At 42.9% G+C, this 22,745-nt stretch overlaps 1 protein-coding gene across 5 annotated transcripts in view; it reads right to left on the bottom strand.

The window, feature by feature from the left end:
- The window catches only part of EVL (Enah/Vasp-like), a 142,777-nt gene that overhangs the window by 98,841 nt on the left and 21,191 nt on the right, over nucleotides 1–22,745 (bottom strand). For 2 of the 5 annotated variants that reach the window (XM_088058009.1, XM_088058010.1), the window contains exon 1: nucleotides 18,958–19,126. The exons of 1 other annotated variant lie outside the window; for it this stretch is intronic. In XM_088058009.1, coding sequence (XP_087914135.1) covers nucleotides 18,958–18,980 — 23 coding nt within the window. In that variant the 5' untranslated portion in view covers nucleotides 18,981–19,126. Of the gene's footprint in view, nucleotides 1–18,957; nucleotides 19,127–22,745 lie in introns of those variants that run through there. 2 more of the 5 variants (XM_088058006.1, XM_088058008.1) reach the window with 1 other exon arrangement.

Here is a 22,745-nt window from a genome sequence, read left to right as displayed (position 1 = left end):
TAGGACTTGGAGGTGGAGTTTCACCACCAAAAGGCAACTGCCCAGCTAGCACATGCAGTCCAGGAATGAGACCTGACAATGTGCTGCACCAGGGTCTTGTGCTTTTCAAGCTCTTCCCATGTCACAGGTTGGAAGATCCAGCATCACAGGCTCACTCCCACAGTGCCATCCCAACACTTCTCCTGCACAACTCACTGGTGCCAGCACAGAGCTGCTGTACCTGTGTGCCACACCAGTTCACCTGCCTCTTGCAAGTTCTCCACCAGTCTTTTTCGAAACCAAAGGCAGCATTTGCTTCCTGGAATATTTAAGTGGCAAGAAGGCAAAATTGTTCTGGGGTTACTCCAGTCTAGCAAATGGTGTGTTTGTACTTCTGATCCCTTTGGCAGGAGGAAGAAGGGAAAAGATCAGAAAAAGAGAGTTGGGGAAAGATGAGGGGACAGACTGCTGAGAGACAGAAGAGAAGGTGATATTGCTGGTTAGAAAGAAAACAAGTGGGGTTTTTTTGGTGTTGTGTTAATCTAATTGTCCTGGGTCAAATCCAGTGGAGGCTGGCCAGCTTCCATCAGCTAAGCAGCCAGCCCACTGCATGTTCCACTTGGGGATTGTTGTCTCATTTCTAGAGGCCTTCAAGACACCTGCTAGGGCTCTCTGCCACCATGGCCAAGCATTGCGTACAACTGAAAATATGCTTTGTTTATTCAAATGGAGCTTCAGCAGACTGAGGAGCCTGTGGACTGCTGTCAACAGCAGTGAATCTGTTTACCCAGAAAACAGGTGCAATGGAAGCAAGGGCTCTGCCCTCCCTCGGCACTTAGCAGGACACTGGCAGCAGAGGGAAAGGGAAAAAGCCACCGGATAAGAGAAGGCTGAAGGATCAATAAGGCAAAGATGGAGATATTTCAATCTCCCCTCCCCAGCACCTTTTTATCCCAGAGGATAAGATCCCACATTCACTCCTGACTGTGAGATAAGATGATGCTCTTTGGCATGAAGATCTTGCTAAATTACACATTTTCAGGACATTTTCCAGTGCAGTAGTCTCCTTCTGGACCACATCCCAGCATTTTCCCTGCTCCATGGCCCCACGCTCCAGCCATGCTGGATGACTGGTCACACATCAGCTGCAACTGTGGGATCCCAAGCTGTGAGAAGCCAGTAACATACTGTCCAAAGCATGAGTCACTTGTTCCCCATGCAGGCTGCACACAAGGGGACAGGCCAGCCGTCCTTATCCTCTTTAACCTCTGCATTCACTCGCTTCACTTTGGAGTTAGCCACCTCTTCCACAGGCAGGCAGCACACCTCTCTCTAAGATAACCCCTGCTGGTAGACAGATGATGTGTCTGGGAGGAAAGGGAAGGAGCAAGAAATCCCATCTTGTGAAGAAGATTTTGTGACTTAAGTTCATTCCTCCAACACAAGCATTTGGAGAGAAACACAGGTCCCAGAGATTCCATGTCTGGTCCTCTTTAGACAAAAACCCAAAGATATCCCAGGAGCAAAGTGCCATGGCTGGCAAATCAGAACAAAAGTTCCAGGAAGAAAGAAGAGAGGCTTCTTGTGTGTCCCCACAACTCCAAAGATAATACCCACAGGACTCTAAAACACACTAGAGAAAGAGTATGAATGGAAGTTTAAATAGACTGTTGTCATTTAGTACATCTAACAAATCTAATCAGAAGTAGAAAATGCTGCTAAAAGCTTGTTGGAACGGCATCATATGTAGCAGTAAAGAGTCAATTTGCAAACACTATCAGTTTCTTTCTTCCTTTTCAGATGTGTTTTGTTGATATTTCATATCAGGTTCTGCTCCTGTCCCAGTCCATGCTGACTTCAGTGCACGACCATAAAAACACCTGCCTGTCAGATCCCCTACTTCCCAAAGGCAAAAGGGTAAGATTCACTGGAAAGAGGTGCTCAAATACAAATCTAATGGATGCAATGTGAAATCTCAAAAATTAACAGTAAACACAACAATTTCCTGGCAAGTCAAGAAATCTTCATCTAAACTGCCGCTGTGCCTCATGAGGGCATTTGCAGGCAGAACACTGTAGTGGTAACAATTACTTTTAAGCACAAAGATGCACAGGAAATGTCAGGCACACATTTCGATGTATGCACAGTTAAGTATTACACACAAAGCCTGCTGAAGCTGGTGGGTCTGAGAGCAGTCTTAAAAACCAAAATTTAGGTACTTCGTAGGAAAAAAAGGGGAAAAAAAATAATGGATGTATTTGTGATCCACAACTTAATACAGCTAAAGAGAACGTCTTTTCCTAATTATATTTATCTGGAGATTCTTTCTGATTGAAACACTTGCATAGCTGTAACAATGTTATCTAATTTTGGAGGAGTGGAATGGAGTAGACTGACTAAAATTAGGTTTGCAAACATGCACTAAGAGACACAAGGCTTCACATGACTCATCTACATCTCTACTAACCGCCTCCCTGATAGACTAATGGAAGGATCCTCAACAAGGGATCCTCAGCAAGGATGATAATTTTCTCAATAAAGGCAGAAGATTTAAAGTAACCATATTATGAGCAATAAGAAGATACTGCATTTGCCCCAAGGCAGCACATTCATTTTCAGGATGTCTAGCAATAGAAAACCTCTTACATGGAGAAGGTACTTCTAAATATTTTCCTGGAGAGGTAGTTAAATCTGAATTAATGTGTTAAAGCCTGTATATCATCAGATGGGCATTGCTGGGAAGTCACCATATACAACAGTGTGACATGGAAATACAGACATAACTTTGTCCAGGAAGGGTCATTCAAAAGAAAAACCCCTAAGTAAAAGCTGTTTCCAAGAGTGTTGCAATCTTAGTGGGTTTATATTCCAGGAGTCTACCTATCCCCATTTTTCAGACAGTGAATCTTTTTGCCCAAGAGACCCCAGTGTTAGCACAAGCCTAGGAAGAAACCCAGGTCTTTGCAGGCCCTGGTCCCTATCTATCCACCACATCCCACCATCCTCTTTCTGAAGCCCATCCTGACTCTGGGTCTCTATAACAGTGGTGGGAATAAGAATAAATCTGACAGTGTTCTGCACAAAAATGGTGAAGTTGCTGAGCTCAATATTTTCTACCTTCACCTCTCCAGCTCAGAGAAGAGCCACACGTGCCATACATGCCTCATACCCTCTAAAGGCTGGGAAGACACAACACTGCTAGAACAAGGCTCTTCTTATCAGTGCCTCCAAGACCATGCAAGCAGGGTTACAATACTCTGAGACACAGGGGGTCCCTGTGATGATGACTTCTAGAAAATGTAAGCAGTTAATCAAAACAACACTGGGTGACGCACATCGGTATAGAGAAGACAAATTGTTTCACTGACAAGGATGGCAGAAGGACAAACACTGCACCTCTCCTGCAAACAAGAAGTGTGACTTCAAGTTCTGTGTGTACAACTCAGTCAAAATTATCATGGCAGTAATAAACTGGGATGATGCCAACACAGACACTAAGTTCAGCGGTTGAGTGCTATCTGACCAGATGAGCTTCACAATCTCTGCACCACCCCTGCTGCCAGGAAGCATCAGACAACAGCCTACTGAGACACTGGCAACCACTGCCAGCCCCACTGACAGCTGCAGAAGGTCTGACTAACACTTTAAGTCAATAATAGATAGCTGATGGGCACAGAGGGTAGGCAGAAATTAGCCCTGGGGCTAAAACTGGTGAACTGGCAGCTGGAGCAGCTCAGGGAAGGATATAAAATTATCTGCACCAAGGGAGGAAGCCTTGGAAGCTATGGAAGATGGCTGAGTACTTTGTGCTTTCAGTCATAGAATAAACTTTTGATATCACTTACCTACCTACCTTCTATTCCTGGCTAGACTCCTGCAGCTTTATTCCAGTAATGGCTTCAAATTGGGCAGCCAGGAGAGGAAATGAGAAAATAGCCACAGTTTCTTGTTTTACCATACTCCCATACATTCAGCTACTGCAGTCCTCCCTCTCCCCTCAGGCTCTTGGGTGTCCTCTGTGCGGAGCTCCCACCTCAGGAACCAGGCAATACAGAACTGCCCTGGTCTTTGCATGGCCAGGGCGGGCTATGAAGAGCTTCTGATGCTGGAGACTGCACTAGAGAACAGGCCTGTGTAAAGCAGAGGCCTTGTGATAGTGAGGAAAGTTACTATTTAACTGATTTAATTGGTGTAATTGAAGGCATCATGCTTCATTTTATTGTAGGAAAATGGAATAGTCACATCTCATTCTCTCTCCCACCTTACACCCAGAAATATAATGGCACCAAGATTTGACTGACTGGGAATAGCTCAATTTTCTCTGCAAGCAAAAAGTCAAGGAACTTTGTATTTTTAAAAATTAAAACTTGAGATTAGACCTGACATTTAGAAGCTTCCAAAACTGGCAGGCCCTAGGGCCAGGGACTTTGCAGTCCTGAGAGGGCAGCTGTGCAAATTCAAAGAAATGAAGTGCAAGGAAATTGCATAAGTTGACCTCCTCTTCTGCAGCGGGGAGAGAAAGCCCAACACTTCCATGCTTCACTGGGCAGGCATTCATGAAGATGACTAAAATATTATGATCAAAAGCTGTCTCCACAAGGAAACTCACTGAGGCAGCTGCTCTCCATCCCAGCTTAAAAATTCAAGTCTGCTGGTCCCCGCAGAGGAGCAGGACCCCGACACAAGCGTGTTACCTTCAGCTTTCTTTTCTTATATGACTTCACAACACTTATGTCTGTAGATGAATGAAGCCTCTTTGCACAGCCACTGTCATTTCGCTTGCAGGCTCAGGCAGCAAACTCACAGAGCAGAACTGAGTCCAGCAAGCCAGTGAATGCATCTTTTCTGTCTTAAGGAACTGCAACACAGCATTTTTGTCAGAAAGAAGGCTCGGTTGTTCAGCACCTTTTGAACACATGCTTCCAGATGAAAAATATCTGCCACTATAATTAAGGGTAGGGTGCTTGACTAAATATTTCTTTTGTCAGCCATTCATTTTAAAATGTGAGTTTGTTGCCACATTATGCCATTTCAATATTGGATTGCCCTCAACCAGAACATCTGTGTGCTTCACCAGCTGCTTTAAACAACTGCCTTCTTTAAAACTAAGTGAAACAGATTATGTGTTTTATTATAGTCAGATTTCACTGTGAAGTTCATTGTCTCATGTGCCACAATTGGCAAGAAGAGAACTATCAATTCACTTCCAAATTAAACAAAACACTAAAACTCCAACCTCTCTTACTAAAGCAACTGCCACCTTACAGTTGTGATAAAGATGTTAGCACAGGAAGATTTAACATTATTTACATATTCATCTATTTCATATTTGCTAAGACATTCGGAAACATGCCCCAGGAAACACACAGGTTCAGTCACTCTGCAGCTGGCAATACTGGGGAAGAGGAGATCAGCTCTTGGGACATTTAGATAATTGTAGCCTTTAGTTCAACATAGGCTTGGTTGGAATAACTATTGGCCCAGGATATTTCTGTGCAATTTTCAGTGCACAGCAGTATCTCTCGCAGTAGTGAGATGCAAAAGCTTAGTCAAGTGTAAGAAGGGATATAGGATTTCTTGTCCCAGAGCTCAGCTTTTAAAACAAAAGTTATCAGTTATCCTTGTGCAAAGAATTTAAAATGTAGACTGGATACAATGGGCACATCTGCCCAAGTTTTCAGAAAGCATGAACCATGTTTAAGGTCCATCCTTATTCCTTGTTATTTCAGTGGTTAATGAATTATAAGCCAGATCCAGTGCAGGAATGAAGTAGTACTGCATCGAGAACACCCCCAGCTGCTCTACAAAAAGCACAATGGTTTGAGATTTTGACAAGATCATGTAAACAGGAGCACAGGGATAATTTCTTGAAGGGAGTTTCCTTTTTAGTGTTTGCAAACTACTGCACCAGTGACACCAGGCTGGTCTATGATGACATTTAAAGCAAAGCACTTCATAAAAGCAAGTGGTTTCAGGCAAATGTCAGCTTTCCCAGCTTCATTAACTAATCGATTCAAAGCATAAAGATAGTAACACCCAAATGAGATGACAAAAGTTACATATTGTCACTGTAAGTCACAGACCAGGAAATGCTCAGATACACTTTGACATATCCACTTTTGTGTTTCAGGTGTTTAATACAACAGGAACCCATTGAAATCCCGTGCAATTCTCTCCACAACTTCTCCAGCATCCCAAGAGGCAGACAGCTAGAACATGAAGCAAGCTATTCAACTATTCAGGAAGTTTTCCTCATCTGGATGGGTTTTACTATCCAGGAACAGGTAGCTCTTTGGACTTTTAAATACATCTTTCCTTTGGAAAGTTTCATGACAGCACAGAATTTCAGTGGTTTGGGTGCAAACACATATATGTAATTGAGCCAAAGCACATCAAAATCACAAGGCACATCAACTTAACACAGAGAGATTTTATAAACAGCCTGTATGGATACAGAGGAGCACATTAACCTAAGAGTACTGATGCAGTAGTGCTTTGGGTACCCCTGTAGAAGTGGTCTTCAGATGGCTGTGTAAGCATCACAGGCGCTGCATTTCAAATATATTTCAAGGAGAATTTAAAGCAAAGCAAAAGAAAAATAACATCCCAGGGGATGTGGTAAGAATCAGGATAACAATGAACAGAATCCCTAAAATGCTCCCTAAGAGGGCAGAAGATGATTGGAAGAGGTGCTTGTACCCCAATCAGAAGTCAAGTTCTGTCTTGACTAACATCATGTTTTACAAGGGAGTTTATTTACTCCATTTCCTGCAATAAAGATATGCATTCAAGCAATAAACAGAATCCAAAGCTGTGGTATCACCCCAGTCAATGAGACAGTACCTGGGTCATTCCCATGATTGTACTCTGAAGCTGTAGTTAAATCTAACAGACATTAAAACACAGGCCAGAAGCTGAAATAAAGAAGATAAAATGAAAAGTGACACATGCAAAACGCCAGTATGAAAAAGATAAACTCCTGTAAGCCACAGTATGAGGCAGACAAAATATTACAGCTGCTTACACTCTTCTGAGTTATGCTTTAGCATGTCCAGTCCAGACAACCTCTAAGTGTCAGTTCTTCATTTGGACTTCCTTAAAATCAGAAGAAATAAAATTGTTTCTAGAGCATGCTTCATCTACTCCTAAAGTAGGTGGCTAAAACAGGTCAGATGAATCACGTTAGCAGCAGTTTTTTCTCTCCATTGATTACACAAGGAGCCTACAGGGACCAGGACGGATGTAGACATTCAGAGTTAGGAGAAATGAAGCTCATCCCAGACATCTGCACAACTGCATCCACAGCACTACTAATCCTCTCATGGCTGAAAGTGGGACTAATTTCCACTGCAGAAAAAAGACAAAAGTAGAAGACAACCGGCTTTCTGAAGAGTGATCTCAAATGTGAATTCCCAACATGGCAAGGTCCTTCCATTTCAAACATTTGAATTAAATCCATGGGTTGAAAGAGTCTGAGCCTGTTCCCTATTCCCAGTACTACATCTAATCTGGAATCTGACCTTTGGCATTTTATTTAACCTTACTTTTCCTACTAACAGCAAAGTAGGGATAATTTTAACAACTTTGCCAGAACACTGAGTTACTCGATAAACATCTTTAAAGTGTTCTGGGATTTCTGTGCTCCTCATCAAAACAGTGATACCATTAACTGTTATATGAACACAATTATGATTACCATTACAAAGACAGCATTTTTCTGATATTTACCTTTAAAGTAGCTGATACTAATTTTCATGTGCTTTTCTCTGAACACTCCTTCTCAGTCATGTTCCCATGCCTATTTCTCTGGGATTTGTATCTTCTGATCTGGCACTTTGCAGGTTTATCACCAAATTCCCTGTTCCTGTTGCCTGTTAAAATCATGTACTAATGAAAAAAAAAATCATTCTTTGCTTTCTGCCTAAATATGTCTATATATAAATAGATCTCTCCATATATATAAAAGCCCACACATTCTGTCATTATGTGTAGCAGACAAATAGATCTGAATTGCAGTTGTGTAAATAAACATGCAGCCTTTTCCCAAATCTAGTGGTCAGATACAAATAAGTCCTGTCTAGAAGCCATATTTGAATCACTGTAGACAGTAACTTGGGCTAGAAATCAAAACAAAGTGTCATTGGCTCCATCCACTATTCTCACAACCCCAGCAGGGAAAGTTCAAGGAAAGTCCTCACATAATACCAACTTTCATTTACATAACAATGTAAAAACACACATAAAAATACCTAAATATTTTTATGTAAATATACACACTTACAGTCATGTTTCAGTGGGAAGACATCCTTGGACAAGAGAGACCCAAAGAGACGGGCTTGGATCTCACTCATCAGTGCCACTCCCAGGATTTAGGACACTCTGTACCTCAATTTCTCTGCCCTTAATAACTGATCTGGGGACAGTCCCCCATGTCCATGGGCACACAGGTACCATGTCTGGCAGCACCTGCATTAAATCCCAGCATTAAAGACAAACCCTCAGCTCCATGTCACAGCTGGCACTATCAAACTTGATCCCCTTTGAATTTACAGTGATTTTGGACTTCAGACTAGAGTCTGCACGCTGGACACAAACTAAGGAAGCCCAGATGACTCCTCCAGCCCAATTTCCTGGATGGCTGGCTTCCCCTGATGCACATTTCTGGGGACTGCAGTGAGAGGTGCAATTCCAGCTAACTCAGTGCACCCACACCGCCTCGCTTGCCCACCAGTTCTGTCCCCACATGCCTTGGCTTGCTTGAACATCAAAGTAAAACTCAAACTGACAAGCAACACCTGTCTCCACAGCTATTTTCCACACCCAGCTACATCTAATCCTTGCTTCATTGCCTTCTTTAAAGTTTAATAAAGGTTTCAGTGAGCAGTCTTAGTCAAGTTTCTGACTCTTGTTCTTAATGCTTCCATGACTGAGCTCAGACATCTGAAGTTTAAGTAATCTGCTCACAAAGAAAGCCCTGGAAATATGCTTTCTGCTCATCATCACCTTAAACCACAAGTGCAAATCTGCAGTACAATGCATTTTTCCTTTGTAGCAACATGATGGCATGCTTTTGCTTCCCTTGTATTGGATATTCTCAACAGCTCCTCTCCCAAATGGACTCAATATAAATCAGGATATATATCTCAAAATGCATTCTTAAAATTCAACTTCCTATTCATGGTACCCACCAAAAGGCTTTGTATCATCCTTTTGGAGTACAGAGAAACAACTAAAAGATGCATCAGACTTTATAAATTAGTTGTTTTAATTTAAATACGTGTAATTTACAAGCATGCAATCTGACTATAAAGATTTGAAAACCTCAGAGAAAGCACCAGAAACTTTAATTTGGTGAAGCATGGCCAGCTGAGTGCTGTACTTGGCTCACAACACATAGTGGGGAAGGTGATGGGGTAAAGCCCCAAGAAGTAGCAGGCTCTCAGAGTTTGGTGGGACCCCAAAGGTGTCAGTCCCTGTGTGTGACACCAAGGCTCTCATCCTCAGCATCACCAGTCCAGACAGACCAACCTCAGATACTTCAGACAGAATAAACCAAAAAAGCAAAGGAAAACACATTCCAGACCTCAAGAGCCAAATTCTGCATCTACAGGGAAAACCAGTCCATGTCTGACCCCTTGCTTTCCCCTCACCCACACACACAAGAGCAGCCAGCTGAAATCCCCAGTATTTGGCAGTCAAGGTTATCCTGATGCAGACCCAGAGCTCACAAGTGTGGCTGGAGCTCAGAAGGAACGTGGGAAGCTGCAGGGACTGAGCTCACACCCACACCCAGTGCTTGTGCACTTGCAGGCACAGATGTGACCCTTTCTGGGGAGGGAAAATTGTATCTGAAAGGAGCAGAACTGCAGTGGGAGCTGAGGTGATGCCAAGTGCACTGTGTGCCCTCTGAACAAGCCCCTCCACTTCCTAAGTCTTGATGCTAGGAAATCACATTGTATTTCAGGATTGATTTTTCTCTTACTTCGACCTTCAAAACCAGGATATTGTTACATCTTGGTCAGCGATGTCAGGATTTTCCACAATAAATCAGACATCGTTGTCATGTCAAATTACTGAGATACCTTTCATGGGCTGTACCCTGTGGGTACTTAATTTTCACCTTCTTCTTTAATAACACACTTCCTTTCTTCTCCTTTTCACACTGAACTTAATAAATAGTTCAAATAAATGCCTATCTGTGTTTAATGAGCTTGTGCTGAGTGAGCTTTGAAAATACCACTGGTTATATGGAGTAGTTAAAAATTACCATAGGGGAGCTACTGACATGAGTGCATTGCCTCTTATTAGTACTATTAATCTTGCCTAACAAGCCAATACAGACTTTGAAGTGTCATCCTCAAGCTTTGAGATTGATCCTTTCCCAAAAGCAGCGGTGGGTTTTCCCCCTTCCTTTATATTGCTAGCACTTTGGGCTCCTAAATCCTTTGCTGTTTCTCTTGCAACAAAATTGTCCCAGTACAATAACAGAACCAGCTACTGTGCACCATTACAGCACAGTGTCAGGGCCAAAATGCCTGCTTCCCCCATTCTGCAATACACACAGACAAGCTTAGAATCACATTTTCCACACTCTTCATCACTGAAAAACAAACAGAAACTTTCAAACAATTAAAATACTCCACATTTATGTGAGCCTGTAAAGACAAAGGCAAATTTTCTACATAAATAGCATCCAGCTGGTCCTCCTCCCTGGAATAATCAGAGCTGATACATGCTCTTGTGAAAATCTGATCCGTGTAAAATGAATTTTTCTTAATTTTTGAAATGTGGTTCTTAGATTTCCATTTCCCAATTAAAACAAGAATGTGACTTTGATCTCAAATAATTTGCAATGCATGTCAAAAAGAGTCTAATCTGTTACTTCCATTTTAATGTCACTTTATAAGAAACAGCCCCTTGCCAAACAGCAGCTAAGCTGTGATGGCTGGGCAGAACGGTGTTAACTACAAAAAATGGCATCAAAAAGTGCTGTCTCATGAAGCAAAGACAATCTGTGGAGAGCAAAGCTGGAAGGAATACTTCTTTTATTAGAACAATTCTTACAGTCAGAAGAAAGAACAAGCTTTTTGATATAAAACCCTCCTCCAGTCTGAAAAAAAAAAAAAAAGTTTCAATAATCTCCCTAAATTTTTACCTGGCTTTTTCTCCTTTAATTTCATTTCACCCTGTTTTTTTCCCCCGTCTTCTTCCCTGCCATGGACAAGTTTAATGGGAAGTTAGTCTGAGGCTTTACACCACAAGGATTAAAAGGATCATAGGAAGAAGCCCCCATGTCCTGTATCTACCCTATGAACAGCAGAAATAACAAGAACAGCAGTTTTATCCATTTGGCCTTGTTGCACAAGAAAAGGCAAGAGGGAATTCGGATATCCACGCCGTCCTGTAGCTGAAAATATGGACAGGGACGGAGGTAATGAGCATGTCTGGGAGACACCAGGATACTGAAACCAAGCATCCCCCTCTATGAAAAAGCACTGCAGGTAGGAAGAAGTGAGCAGCAGCTACTTTCTATGAAAGTTCAGCTGAAATGCTTCAAATCTTTATAGACTTCATACTAAGGCTTAGAAAACACTAGAATGACACTGAGAATAACTTGCTCTAATGAATGCCCATAGGTGGATTTAAAAATTATCATAAATTTTGTTATTTAAAGAAGACATCTGTACTCAAGTTTATTTTCATTTTAAAGCTTGACATCAATTTCCATGTCTTGATAGCTACTTTCATTTCTGAAAAGTGTGTCTAGATCCTCATTAAACAACAGCAGACACTTCTTGTTTGCAAATATTACCACAAGGTTGGTTAAAAAAAAGAGGGGGGCTAAACATGCTTTGGAGTTGAGTGAGAGAGTTAAAAAAAGGGAGAAAATGATAAACATGTTTTGGAGATGAGAGAGACATAGATAAAAATGCAACAATAGGTTATCATGCCTAGAGCCATGGGCATAGAGAGGAAATTCCTTGGGCTTGGAAATGAATTACACTGCAGACCTCAGGTAGGTTCACAAAGGCTGTGATCCAAGCCTTTGGCACCAGTGAGACTGGTGCTCTGTAGGGTTTACAGTTCAACAGGAAAAAAGAAGGGAATGCTTCTCCACAGACAGGAAGACTTCCCCTGTTTTAGGCACTAAATACACACACCACAGACAATTTAAACTGATTTAACTGTGACTGGAAATTACCTCCTAACATAGACAGTGGAGCCCTTCCAATCCAGTGAATATCCTGGAATAAATCTCCTTTCATATTTATATTTGTGATAAAATTATATGCCCAAACATCAGAATTTTTCCCCCTTAAAATCCGGCCAAACCTGACTCCACCATCTCTAACAAAGAGTCTCCATCTATTTTCCTCTTCAGTAGAAATATTTCAACATAGCCACTATGAGAATAGTACGTGCTTATCTTCATTTCCAGCAACAGCATTCTCACATTACTTTCTTAGAAGCATTTCTCTCCTTCTCTTCAAATGTCTCTGTGCTAAACCACTGAAATATGTGGCAACTGCAGTGTCAGTTGTCACAGGGAAAAATATGTCAGCAAAAACATTTGATTCAATCTGCTGTTTAAGGAAGCAACATTTCCTCAGGGTGTATGCCTTGTGTGGATAAATAACAACTGTCCAAAATCCAAGGATTGAAAATCAATTTCCAATATCAAAGAGCAGATTTGAGGCAATCGCCTTCAGCAAAAGAAAAATTAAAAACTAGTTCCTTTTCCTCTTTTTTTAATTTAGTGCAAGTTTGTTTTTGGAGAAAAAAAATATAAAATTTTGTCTCTCAGTCACAAAATGAAGGGTGAAGAGTTATGCAAAGGGTATTACAGATCTTATTGGGACCATAAGTTGCCCCCCAGGCTTGTGCATTTTCTCTGATGAGATGCATCATATGGAATATTCATATTTGCATGCCAATTCCTGCAGATAATCAGAAATTTCTGTCTCAACAACGTGTTTTTATCAAGTTTCATGCTCAGCTCTGAGGCTCCCAGCACAAGAAGGACATCAGCCTCTTGGAGTGAGTCCAGAGGAAGCCATGAAGATCATTCAAGATGATCTTCAAGGTGGAGCACCTCTCCTACAAAGACAGGCTGAGAGAATTGAGGTCGTTCTGCCTGGAGAAGAGAAGGCTCTGGGGAGACCTTATAGCACCTTCCAGTACCTTAAGAGGCTACAAGCAACATGGAGAGGAACTTTTGACAAGGGCATGGAGTGAGAGGACAGGGGGGAATGGCTTCAGACTGAAAGAGAGGATGTTTAGATTAGGTATCAGGAAGAAATTCTTCACTGTGAGGGTGGTGAGGCACTGGCACAGGCTGCCCAGAGGAGCAATGGATGCCCAATCCCTGGAAGTGTTCAAGGGAAGACTGGATGTTGTTTTGAGTAACCTGGTATAGTGAGAGGTCTGTCAGGTCCCTTCCAGCCCAAACCATTCCATAGCTCTGTGAATTTGCGTGTTCCATGTAAGGACAAAAGGGAGGAACAGAAGCAGCTGGTTCACTGGTGGGCACTGCAGAGAAAGCAGAGATTTGGCCAGCCTGCAGCTTTCAGGTTCATACATTTGTGGTTATTTATTAAGCACCTACAGGATATTTTGAACATGATATACAATTGGAGAGTTCAGCTATGCAGGTCAGAAGATCCTGCAACTAATTATGATCTGCCAAGATACCATCCTTGAATTTTCTCCTTTTTAAACTTGCTTTCTCCCTTTCATTTCAACACCTTTTGAACTCAGAAACAACTACTCATCAAATTTTTCCCCTCTTGTCAGAAAAGATTAACTACACCATTTGGTGTGTTTTTCACTAGCTGCTCCATCTAACCTGGAAGGTCAGAGTCACCAATTTGGAACAACAATTTGTTACACTTCTCTGTAGTGCTGCTGTTCCACTTCTCCATTATATCTCTACGCAGAAGCTACACTCCTGTAGCAACTTGAAATAGCCTTTTGGCAACTCTCCTGATGCTTCTTACTCATCAATATGATCATATTTCTTGCAGCAATGAACAGGAATCCTTTTCTATTGTCATAGAGTCACAGAATGGTTTCAGTTGGAGGGGACCTTAAGATCATCTAGTTCCAACCTCTCTGCCCTGAACACCTTCCATTCTTTTGGGATTGCCCTGAACCAGGTGCAGGACCCTGCATTTGGCCTTGCTGACCTTCATGAGGTTCACATGGACCCACCTCCCAAGCCTGTCAAGGTCCCTTCCCTGCAGTGTGCTGACTGCACCACAGAGCTCAGTGTCACTGGCAAACCTGCTGAGGGTGTGTCCAATCCCCCTGTCCATGTTGTCACAAATACATGAACAGTGCCAGTTCCAACCCTGACCCCTGAGAGTGCCACACAGCACTCAGCACTGGTGTCCATTCTCACAGCAAGCTGTTGACCACAGCTCTTGGAGTGTGACCATCCAGCCAATTTCTCATCCCTTGAGGTGTCCATCTGTCAAATCCATGCCTCTCCAGATTAGAGTCAAGGGTGTTGTACAGGACAGTGTCAAACATTTGGCACAAATCCAGGCAGATGATGACAGTCACTCTTTCCTTACCCACCAACACTGTAACCCCACTGCTGAAGGCTTCTGTATTTGTCAGGCACCATTCACCACTAGAGAATCCATGCTGGCTGTCACTTCAGCTACAGCTTCCTAAGGCTGCTTTGCTATTTAAACTGCAGTGTCACTTCTGAAAATTGTGATTATTTAAAAGGCTTTCTTCTTAGGAACTTCCAGCAGGAAAAGCTACTGGAGACAGGCCTGCATCCCTCTGTAGAACCAGCCTTTTGTCCCTTTGATAAATCATCTTACTGTTTGTTGGAGAAGGAAAAGTTGGGGAAGGAAAAGTCACGTGCCTTTTACTGTAATATCCATCTTTACAAAATGATCATGCTTCTCCTTTATACAGTTCTTTAATAAACATGCCAGGTACTCTGGAGATACCTGAACTGTCAGCAGTGAAATTACAGAATCACAGAATATCTCTTGTTAGAAGCGAACCACAAGTATCACCAAGTCCAGTTTCCTGCTCCTCACAGGACTACCGAAAACTAAACCACATGACTAAGAGCATTGTCCAGGCACTCCTTGAATTTTGACAGGTTTGGTGCTGTGACCACTTCCCTGGGGAACTGTCCCAGCGACCCACCACCCTCTCAGTGGAAAATGTTTTCCTAAAGTCCAATGTGAACTTCCCCTGATGAAGCTTCATTCCATTTCCTTGTGTCCTTCTGTTGGTCACCAGAGAGAGGAGAAAGCTGCACTCTAAGTCAGAGCATGCATTTGATGGGCACCTGCCACCACAATTCATTTTTACAGAATCACGTAAAAACCAAAATTCTTCACTAATTTGGCATATTCAGGTGTTTTTTTGCTTGGCAGCAGCAAGAGCAGCTTAAACATCAAAATTCCCGTGTGCTGATTCAATTGTGCAGCTAAACTCGGCCATGAAATGCTCATACATTACAATAAACTCCATGCCTTCATCTGCCCAAAGACACAGGGGATCACCTGCTCCCAGGGGACATCTTCTAGTGCTGCTGCTGCTTTGGGGACCAGCAGGTGGGAGGCTCTCCATGCACCGTGGCACCCAAGCGCTCTACGTACAATCTGAGCTTTGCTTTCTATTCATCGGTGGGTTTCAGTTCCTCTGTTCAGAGCCAGCTCGCTCTGAGAGACTCATCTTCCTTCCTGTAGCGTTCTCAGTTTTGCTCGTTGGATGAGGGAATAGAAGATGTAGTTAAAAATACCGTGGTGCTGTGGTGGGCGGTGTAGCAGAAATAGACAGACACCAGCTCACTGCGAAGAATACCAAGTAATATCCCAGAAAGATAAAGGCATAGCAACAAAAGAAAAGAAAATGCACTTCTGTTCTGCCACTAGAGAGCTAAATCTGGGTGGAAGATACCAAATGAGGAGTACTTCTCGTGGCCAAGTGCACCATCCTCCTGATGGCTTCACGTGCAGAGCCATCCTACGGCAGTGTGGTCAGCAGCAGGTCATAAAAGCATGGCTTATGAACAACCCTGCCTCCAATTATAACCCAGATGTATGTCATCTTTGGGGTTTTATGAAGACAGTGCAGGAATCAGCAATAAAATGGGCCAACCCATAGATAGCACACAGAAACCAGAAGCCCATATGGACTGAGAAGGGGCTTAGCTCCATTAACCTCTGCTTTAAAAGCAAAGTTTTTCAGGGGATATTAGGTTCTTTCCAAGAGGAAGATAAACCAAGCTTGGCTGATACAAGAAGCTGTGAGATTATTCTATGGATTTACTCCCTAATTTTTTCAGAGGCTTAAGTCTCTCTACATCCAGCCAGTAACCACACAGGAAAGATTCCATCCCAAAGGGCTTTACAGATAAGTTTTTCACAAACAGTACACCAGAGTCACTTACAGTCTTTAAGTGAAACAATTCTTCAGAGAGGTCCAGCAGCTGCTTAACACTTCACAAAAATAACCTGGCACCATTTCACCAGGGAAGTGAAGATGGCTGCATCAAAATGAAATCAGTGGGAGAACTTGGGTGGCCTGATTGCAGGGATGCCTCTCGGCAAAGGCTCAGGGTGCTACAGCCTGCACCACCCATCTGGGCAGCCCTGCAGGTCCTAAAGGCCCCGTGTGGAGACAGGAAAAAAAAAGCAGAGTGACACACAGAGATGCCATGGTTGGGTCTGCATGAGCAGGCCCCACTGGGCTCACCACTTCAGGGGACACTCGGGTGCTCAAGGCCTGTGGGTGCACTTGAAGATGGAAACAGCCCTGCTGCTGCAACACACACGTGAGCATCCACTTCAGGCTAAAGTCAAGGTGAGAGATGAGTGCAAGCCTGTGTTTTGTGCATATGGAAGACATGAACCTTTAAAAGAGAGTGGGGCAACCCTAGAGCCTTAGGTCAGAGAAGAGTGCCCTCTGCTGCTACAGCCACTTTGCTTCCAGGAGCCCATGGCAGGGAGGCTTCCACCCCACTGCTCAACTAGATCTCTTTTTAATCTTTAACTTGCAAGATATGTTTTGATGCCATCAGAATCTAAAATAGCCACAGGCACGAGAATAATCATACCACAAAAAAAAACCCCCATCAACACACAGATGCAACTTCAACAAAACACCACAGAAATTCCCAAAAAAATAAATGTCATTTAAATGCTGTTGTACAGAAATGCCAGCCCTACCAGTGCAGAAAATTTAAAAGAAAATGTCTAGCAGTCTGCACATCAAATGTTATTTTCAAATCAAGTCATAGAGAGGCTGACACGTAATTTAATAAGCCTAATGGGTGTGTAATCAGCATTTGACCATTCCTGCCATAAAACTAGGTGTCTTTCTGGCCCAAGATGTCTAGGAAAGCCACTGAAAGACAGCTAAGGCTTTTAAAGCAGGATTTTAAAAACATCGGTTTTTTTCCTCATTGTAGATTTATTGAGGATTTAGCTCAATTAAGAGCAGCACCCAACCAACTGGCAGAAATACAAACAACTCTGTGGGCACAGTAAGTGGCACAGTAAGCTTGGACCCATTTACACCTTAAATTACTGCCAACAATCAGCAATGTCAAGATTCCAAGCATCTCCTGACAGCCCTGACAACAGCAGTTACACAGCATTATCCGGTCTTCCAGTAAAATCTTTCCTCTCAGACAGCATTCATGCTGCATCTCACAACAGGAGGAATACACACAGTCATTCTGAGTCTCCTCAGCCCTTGCAGCTGGAATCAGAACATTTTGGAGAGTGGGGGTGTCCTGTACCTGCTTTTGCCACCACTCACACATAGAACTGAGCAGCAACTCACAAAATAATGGAAAATGCCAACATATTTGCCTAACAAAAGCAGAAATAATGTTAAAAATATCTCATCTGAGGGTAGAAAGTCTAATTTTAAGGTATTTAATAAAGAATGCTCATTGTGTATAGAAAGAGAATCCATCATCTCCTCTAGTTACATACTTGGTCAAACAATCCATTTTTTTTATCAAAAAGAAAGGTATTTTTAAGATACATTATAAAAATGATATATAGACAAACGTATCATAAGGTGATGCCTAGTGCCGCTTCAAAATTGTCACCATTTTATCTGGACAATTTTATAACACAAGTTTTAAGAACTGAACACATTAAACACATTTTTTTTTCACAAAAAGTGAGACACTCCCTACCCCACAACAACTAATCCAGAATTTTTTCAAGTCCCAAGCTGCATAGGAAAATAATTGTCTGTTAGTGAGGGTAGCAATTGTTTCATGCCTTCAAATGTCTATTGAGGTTTTAATAGACCTCAATACTTGCATAAGGATGGAGTTATATTGGGGGTGGAGATGGAGGAGGGGAGGGGGCAGAGGCAATACTGAGCAGAACCGATATCAAATAAAAAGTGCTAATTTCATATTCTAACAATCACAGTTGCTCAAATGTCTGCAAACTACAAACCAACCCCAAGAAACTTAACAATATTCTTATTTTAAATGTAATTCATAAGGAATTCTGCAGCTACAAGGTTATGAAAAAGACATGTATATTCTGCAGCAGCATAAAATATAATCCTATGTACAATCCAAGCATCAATTTTCTCTTCTCTATCACCATCGGTATTTTATCTTGAAGGAGCATCTGTCAGATTCTCCAGAACTAAAAATAGCAAAGACCCTTTCAAAGAGAACAGTTTCTGGTTTATATTTATAACTACCCTGTACTCGCTGTTTCTGGCTGCATGGCTATGAAATTTGTGCAAGATATAATCAATTACCCAGCTTTGCACTTCATCATGCAGTTAAGCTACCGTTACCTGCAACGAACCCTTCAAGCACTTCTCCCCATGCACAGGGTAGAGATTCTAAAACGCAATAAATATCTGCACATTGAAGAACTAACTGTAGAGCTGACTGACATTACACAGCAAAAACCTTGTGAGAACAAAAACCAAGCACACTGATGTATAAAACAGAGAGCCTACCTGAATTCTTCAAATGCATACATGGCCTAGCAACTACACAAATGCTCTGAAATTTAAAATAATCTTCTTAACGTGCAGAGGACCATTTAGTCTGTCAAACTGCAGCAAAATGCATAATGACGAGACAGTATTTTTGGAATATTCTGAGGAGAAAGGGTATGCAGATACTGGCCTGCAGCCTACAGCTCAGCCAGCTGCTGACAAGCAGCAGCTAACAGGAAAAGGCGATAGAGTACCATGTGATCATTCCTGCAAGTCTGATTAATGCAGTATACTCCAAGAATACAGGCTGATATCTTTATTATTCAAGCCAAATAAGTCAAATATGGTACGCGACAGGCTTCACAGCTAAATTATCATTCACATGCTACATCAAAATCAGCAAGCACAAGCAGAGGATAATAAAAAAACTAAATATATATTGTAACCGAAGAGATTAATTAGGCCCATTCAAGCTGATTTTCTTACCTTGTAGTGATATTTTAGTCTGTTTTTATTCATCTAAACCATCAGTGATGGAACAAAAGACTGCATCCACAAACCTCCCCTTCCATGAAAGCCAGAACATTTAAAGTAGTTTATCTGCTAGAAATCATTTCCTCTGTAGTCTATCCCCAACCACTTTAACTCCTTCAGCCCTGAACTCATTGCCATAATCCTTATTTGCAGTGCCACGCGGGCTTTTTTAGGGTTTACAGGGTTAACACCAAGAAATCGCAGCAGTGCAACTGAATGAAGTGGGATAAGAGCCAAAGGAGTCATATCTGCGAGATCACAGAAGGGAGACGGGAATGAGGAAAGTTGAGCATTTCGTGGCATTGCAGTGTGCGGGCGAGGATGCTTCAGCTGCCTAGCAACAGCGCACGCAATCTCCATGGCAACAGCGCAGCCAGCGCAGGGCAGAGCGGCCGCTGCGCACCCCAGGGGCGACACACGGGGACAGCCTGGCGGGCACGGCCACCCCGAGCTGCCAGGAGCCCCTCCCGGGGCCAGCGGGGCCAGCCCGGGCTGGGACAGCCGCAGGCACTCCGCGGGGAGGCTCCCGGCCAGCCCGGCCAGCCACGGACGGCACATGTGCTGCTCTCAGATAACACGGCCCGGCAGCGATGAGTGCCGAGGCTGAGCGAACACTGCCCGCAGCGCTGGGGAACAGCCCAAACACCGGGAGCCAGAGCTCGCCATCCCCGCAGCCACCCCTTGGAAATTCTGGAATCGCAGGCCGGGTGACTCCCATCCCCGGTTCGCTTAGGGATTGTACGGGTGTTAGCTGAGAGTTACTGTAGGGGAGATTTGCCCAAGCTGCCCGACTCAGCAGCGCGATGGGGACGGACAGGGGGAGGTTTAACCCTGAGGCTGTGCACTCTGCATCAGCCACCACAGCCTGGGGACACCCAGGGGTGCCAGCACTGAACAGAGGGGGACAGGCTCTGCCAGTCACCTGCTCCTAGAGAGCTGCTGAAAGGTGAGCACTGCTGGAAATGAGGGAGATGCAAATCCTGGGAAATCGACCACAGCCCTAGGAAGGAGAGAGAATGGGGCAGTGTGAGAACATGCTGTCTGGGAAAGTCACAGGGAGACAGCAAATTCAAGGTTCCCTCTGGGGCTGCTCCCCACCTTGACTTGCCTCTTTTACTGCTAAGGCTGGCACAAGGAAACACATGGAGGATTTTGGCTGGAGTCTCAAATATCCAGGCCCAACTACAGCTCCTGAGGTTCACTGTGCTCTAGGGCAATGGCTGTCCCACTGAGCTGCAGGATTTGAAGGCTGGAAAAGCATCCAAAGTGTTCAGACTGCCACATCTCCTAGACACAGTGACTGGGGACAGGCCACGGTAACTGTGGCATCTGACCTCATGGCTCTGAAAAATATAGGCAGAAGGGGCTGGAGTGAAAGGAAAAGGCACTTCTGGCAAAAAAAAAAAAATAAATAAATAAAATCTAGCACTGGAAACGAAAAAATCCACATTTACTTGAGGCATGGTGTTTTTAATGTAGTAGTGACCTTGGGTTTCATTTTATTTCCTCTAAACAAATGTGGTAGTTTTAAGTGACAATAAAGGCACGCTGTAGGAGCACTAAAACACATGCAGTCACACCATCTGACAGAAATTAATTCTTCCACAAGCATCCAGCAAGAGAAGGAATGCGAGGTAGGTGATTCTGGCTACAGCCTAATAAAAGATTAAAATTGGCAGAGAGAACAGTGCAACCATCAAGAGAATCCACCTTCCATATTTAGGCTGAACTTCACCACAAGCATGCCCACTGTATACAGCACCCAAGCAGATGGGCATGGGAGAGGTACCCCTTGCAAGCAACTGCTCTGCTCCTGACTTTGTAGGAAATAGTTTTATACCTTCAGAGCCAGCCAAGATCCCTCATGGGAGAAGGATGGAATTCTGAAGTTCTTTTTTCTTGCTCACCACAATCTCCCAATAACTTGAATCAAGTAGAGAGGGCTGGTTTTCACTTGAAACTTGTTTCTTTTTCATGCTGTTTATCTAAAATAAAACCTTTCTACAGAATTAAGATCAAACATACTGCTTCTCCTAAGCATTCTTCTTGAAACAAAGTTGACAAAATCACTATCTGGTCTTCCAATTTCTGCAGTTTCTCCACAGCCACAATGCAAACAAATAGCCAGCTGTTCAAGTCAAGGCTTCTGTCATCAATGAGTTCACTGTGAAGGACTAGAAAAGCAAACATCCTCCACAAAGTTTTCATATACAGTAGAGGTCAGCTGTTGAAAGGTTTCATTAGGATAACATTTTAACTTTTTTTCTTGGCCAGCACTTCCACAACAGCTGATAGCATTACAGAGAGAAACAGCAGGACTTCTGTCTTGTGAGACAACCATTAGTCTCAATTCTGGTTAATTAATTACTAGGATTCCCATATTCAACAGTAAGATCCGAGACCACCATGTCCTACTGCAGACATGGGTGAGGCTCAGCAGGAAATTTTACCAAACAGAACACAAAGGGGCTTCAGAAAGTCACATGAACACATGCAATTGCCAAATACATAAATAAATGCAAGGCTGTAATACCTCCTTATAGCTTTTTAGCAAAGATTGTAACTTCCTGTGCCCTGAGCCAGACTGAAGGTCTTGAGAAGCAGCCAGAAATTGTGTCAGAAACCACAATCAGCAATGAAATTTTTTACAAGAAGTTGTTTGTTCCCTTCCTGGCAGTATAACCAGTCCAGACATTTGATGACAAATGTCCAGCACTTTACCAAACACTGAAATTATGTCACATGAAATAAAAATTTACAAAACATTGGATGGGACAATTAATGTAATGGGAACTGTGGGACCCAGACTCCACCTTCTGATCAGAGGCCAGAAAGATGTGACAATGAGTGTCCCTCCCAATGAAGACAAGCAGTAGCTTTTGGGAAACAATTTGCAATTTTAATGCTGGGCTCTAACAAACAAATGAGACTGTAATAGGAGTGGTTATCCTTGATGAAAGCTTGTCAAAAGAGCAATGGATTCAAAATAAGCCTAGAAATATGACAAGCCAGAAGAAGGCAGAGGATACTGGTGAAATTTCTGGTTTTATGTAGTATTTCACTGCCATCAAAGGGCCTTATGCTGATACTTGGCCAAAAGTCTGATTTCCTCAAGTGTACCATCTTGCATTATTGTTATTTGGTATATCAGTGTATCAGTATTTGTCCTCCTGACCTGAGATTCCACCAAAGCCTTTGCCAGATGCCTGGTGACATTACCCAATCACAAACGGACTGGGATATTTTAATGAAGTAACTTATTCCCATGCTCA

Source organism: Pseudopodoces humilis, chromosome 7, assembly GCF_049639895.1.
Source record: "Pseudopodoces humilis isolate 2021_Gansu_Grassland_sample_001 chromosome 7, ASM4963989v1, whole genome shotgun sequence".
NCBI lineage: Eukaryota > Metazoa > Chordata > Aves > Passeriformes > Paridae > Pseudopodoces > Pseudopodoces humilis.
The sequence above is the reverse complement of the archived record's forward strand: the minus strand, read 5'-3'. Positions and strand labels throughout refer to the sequence as shown.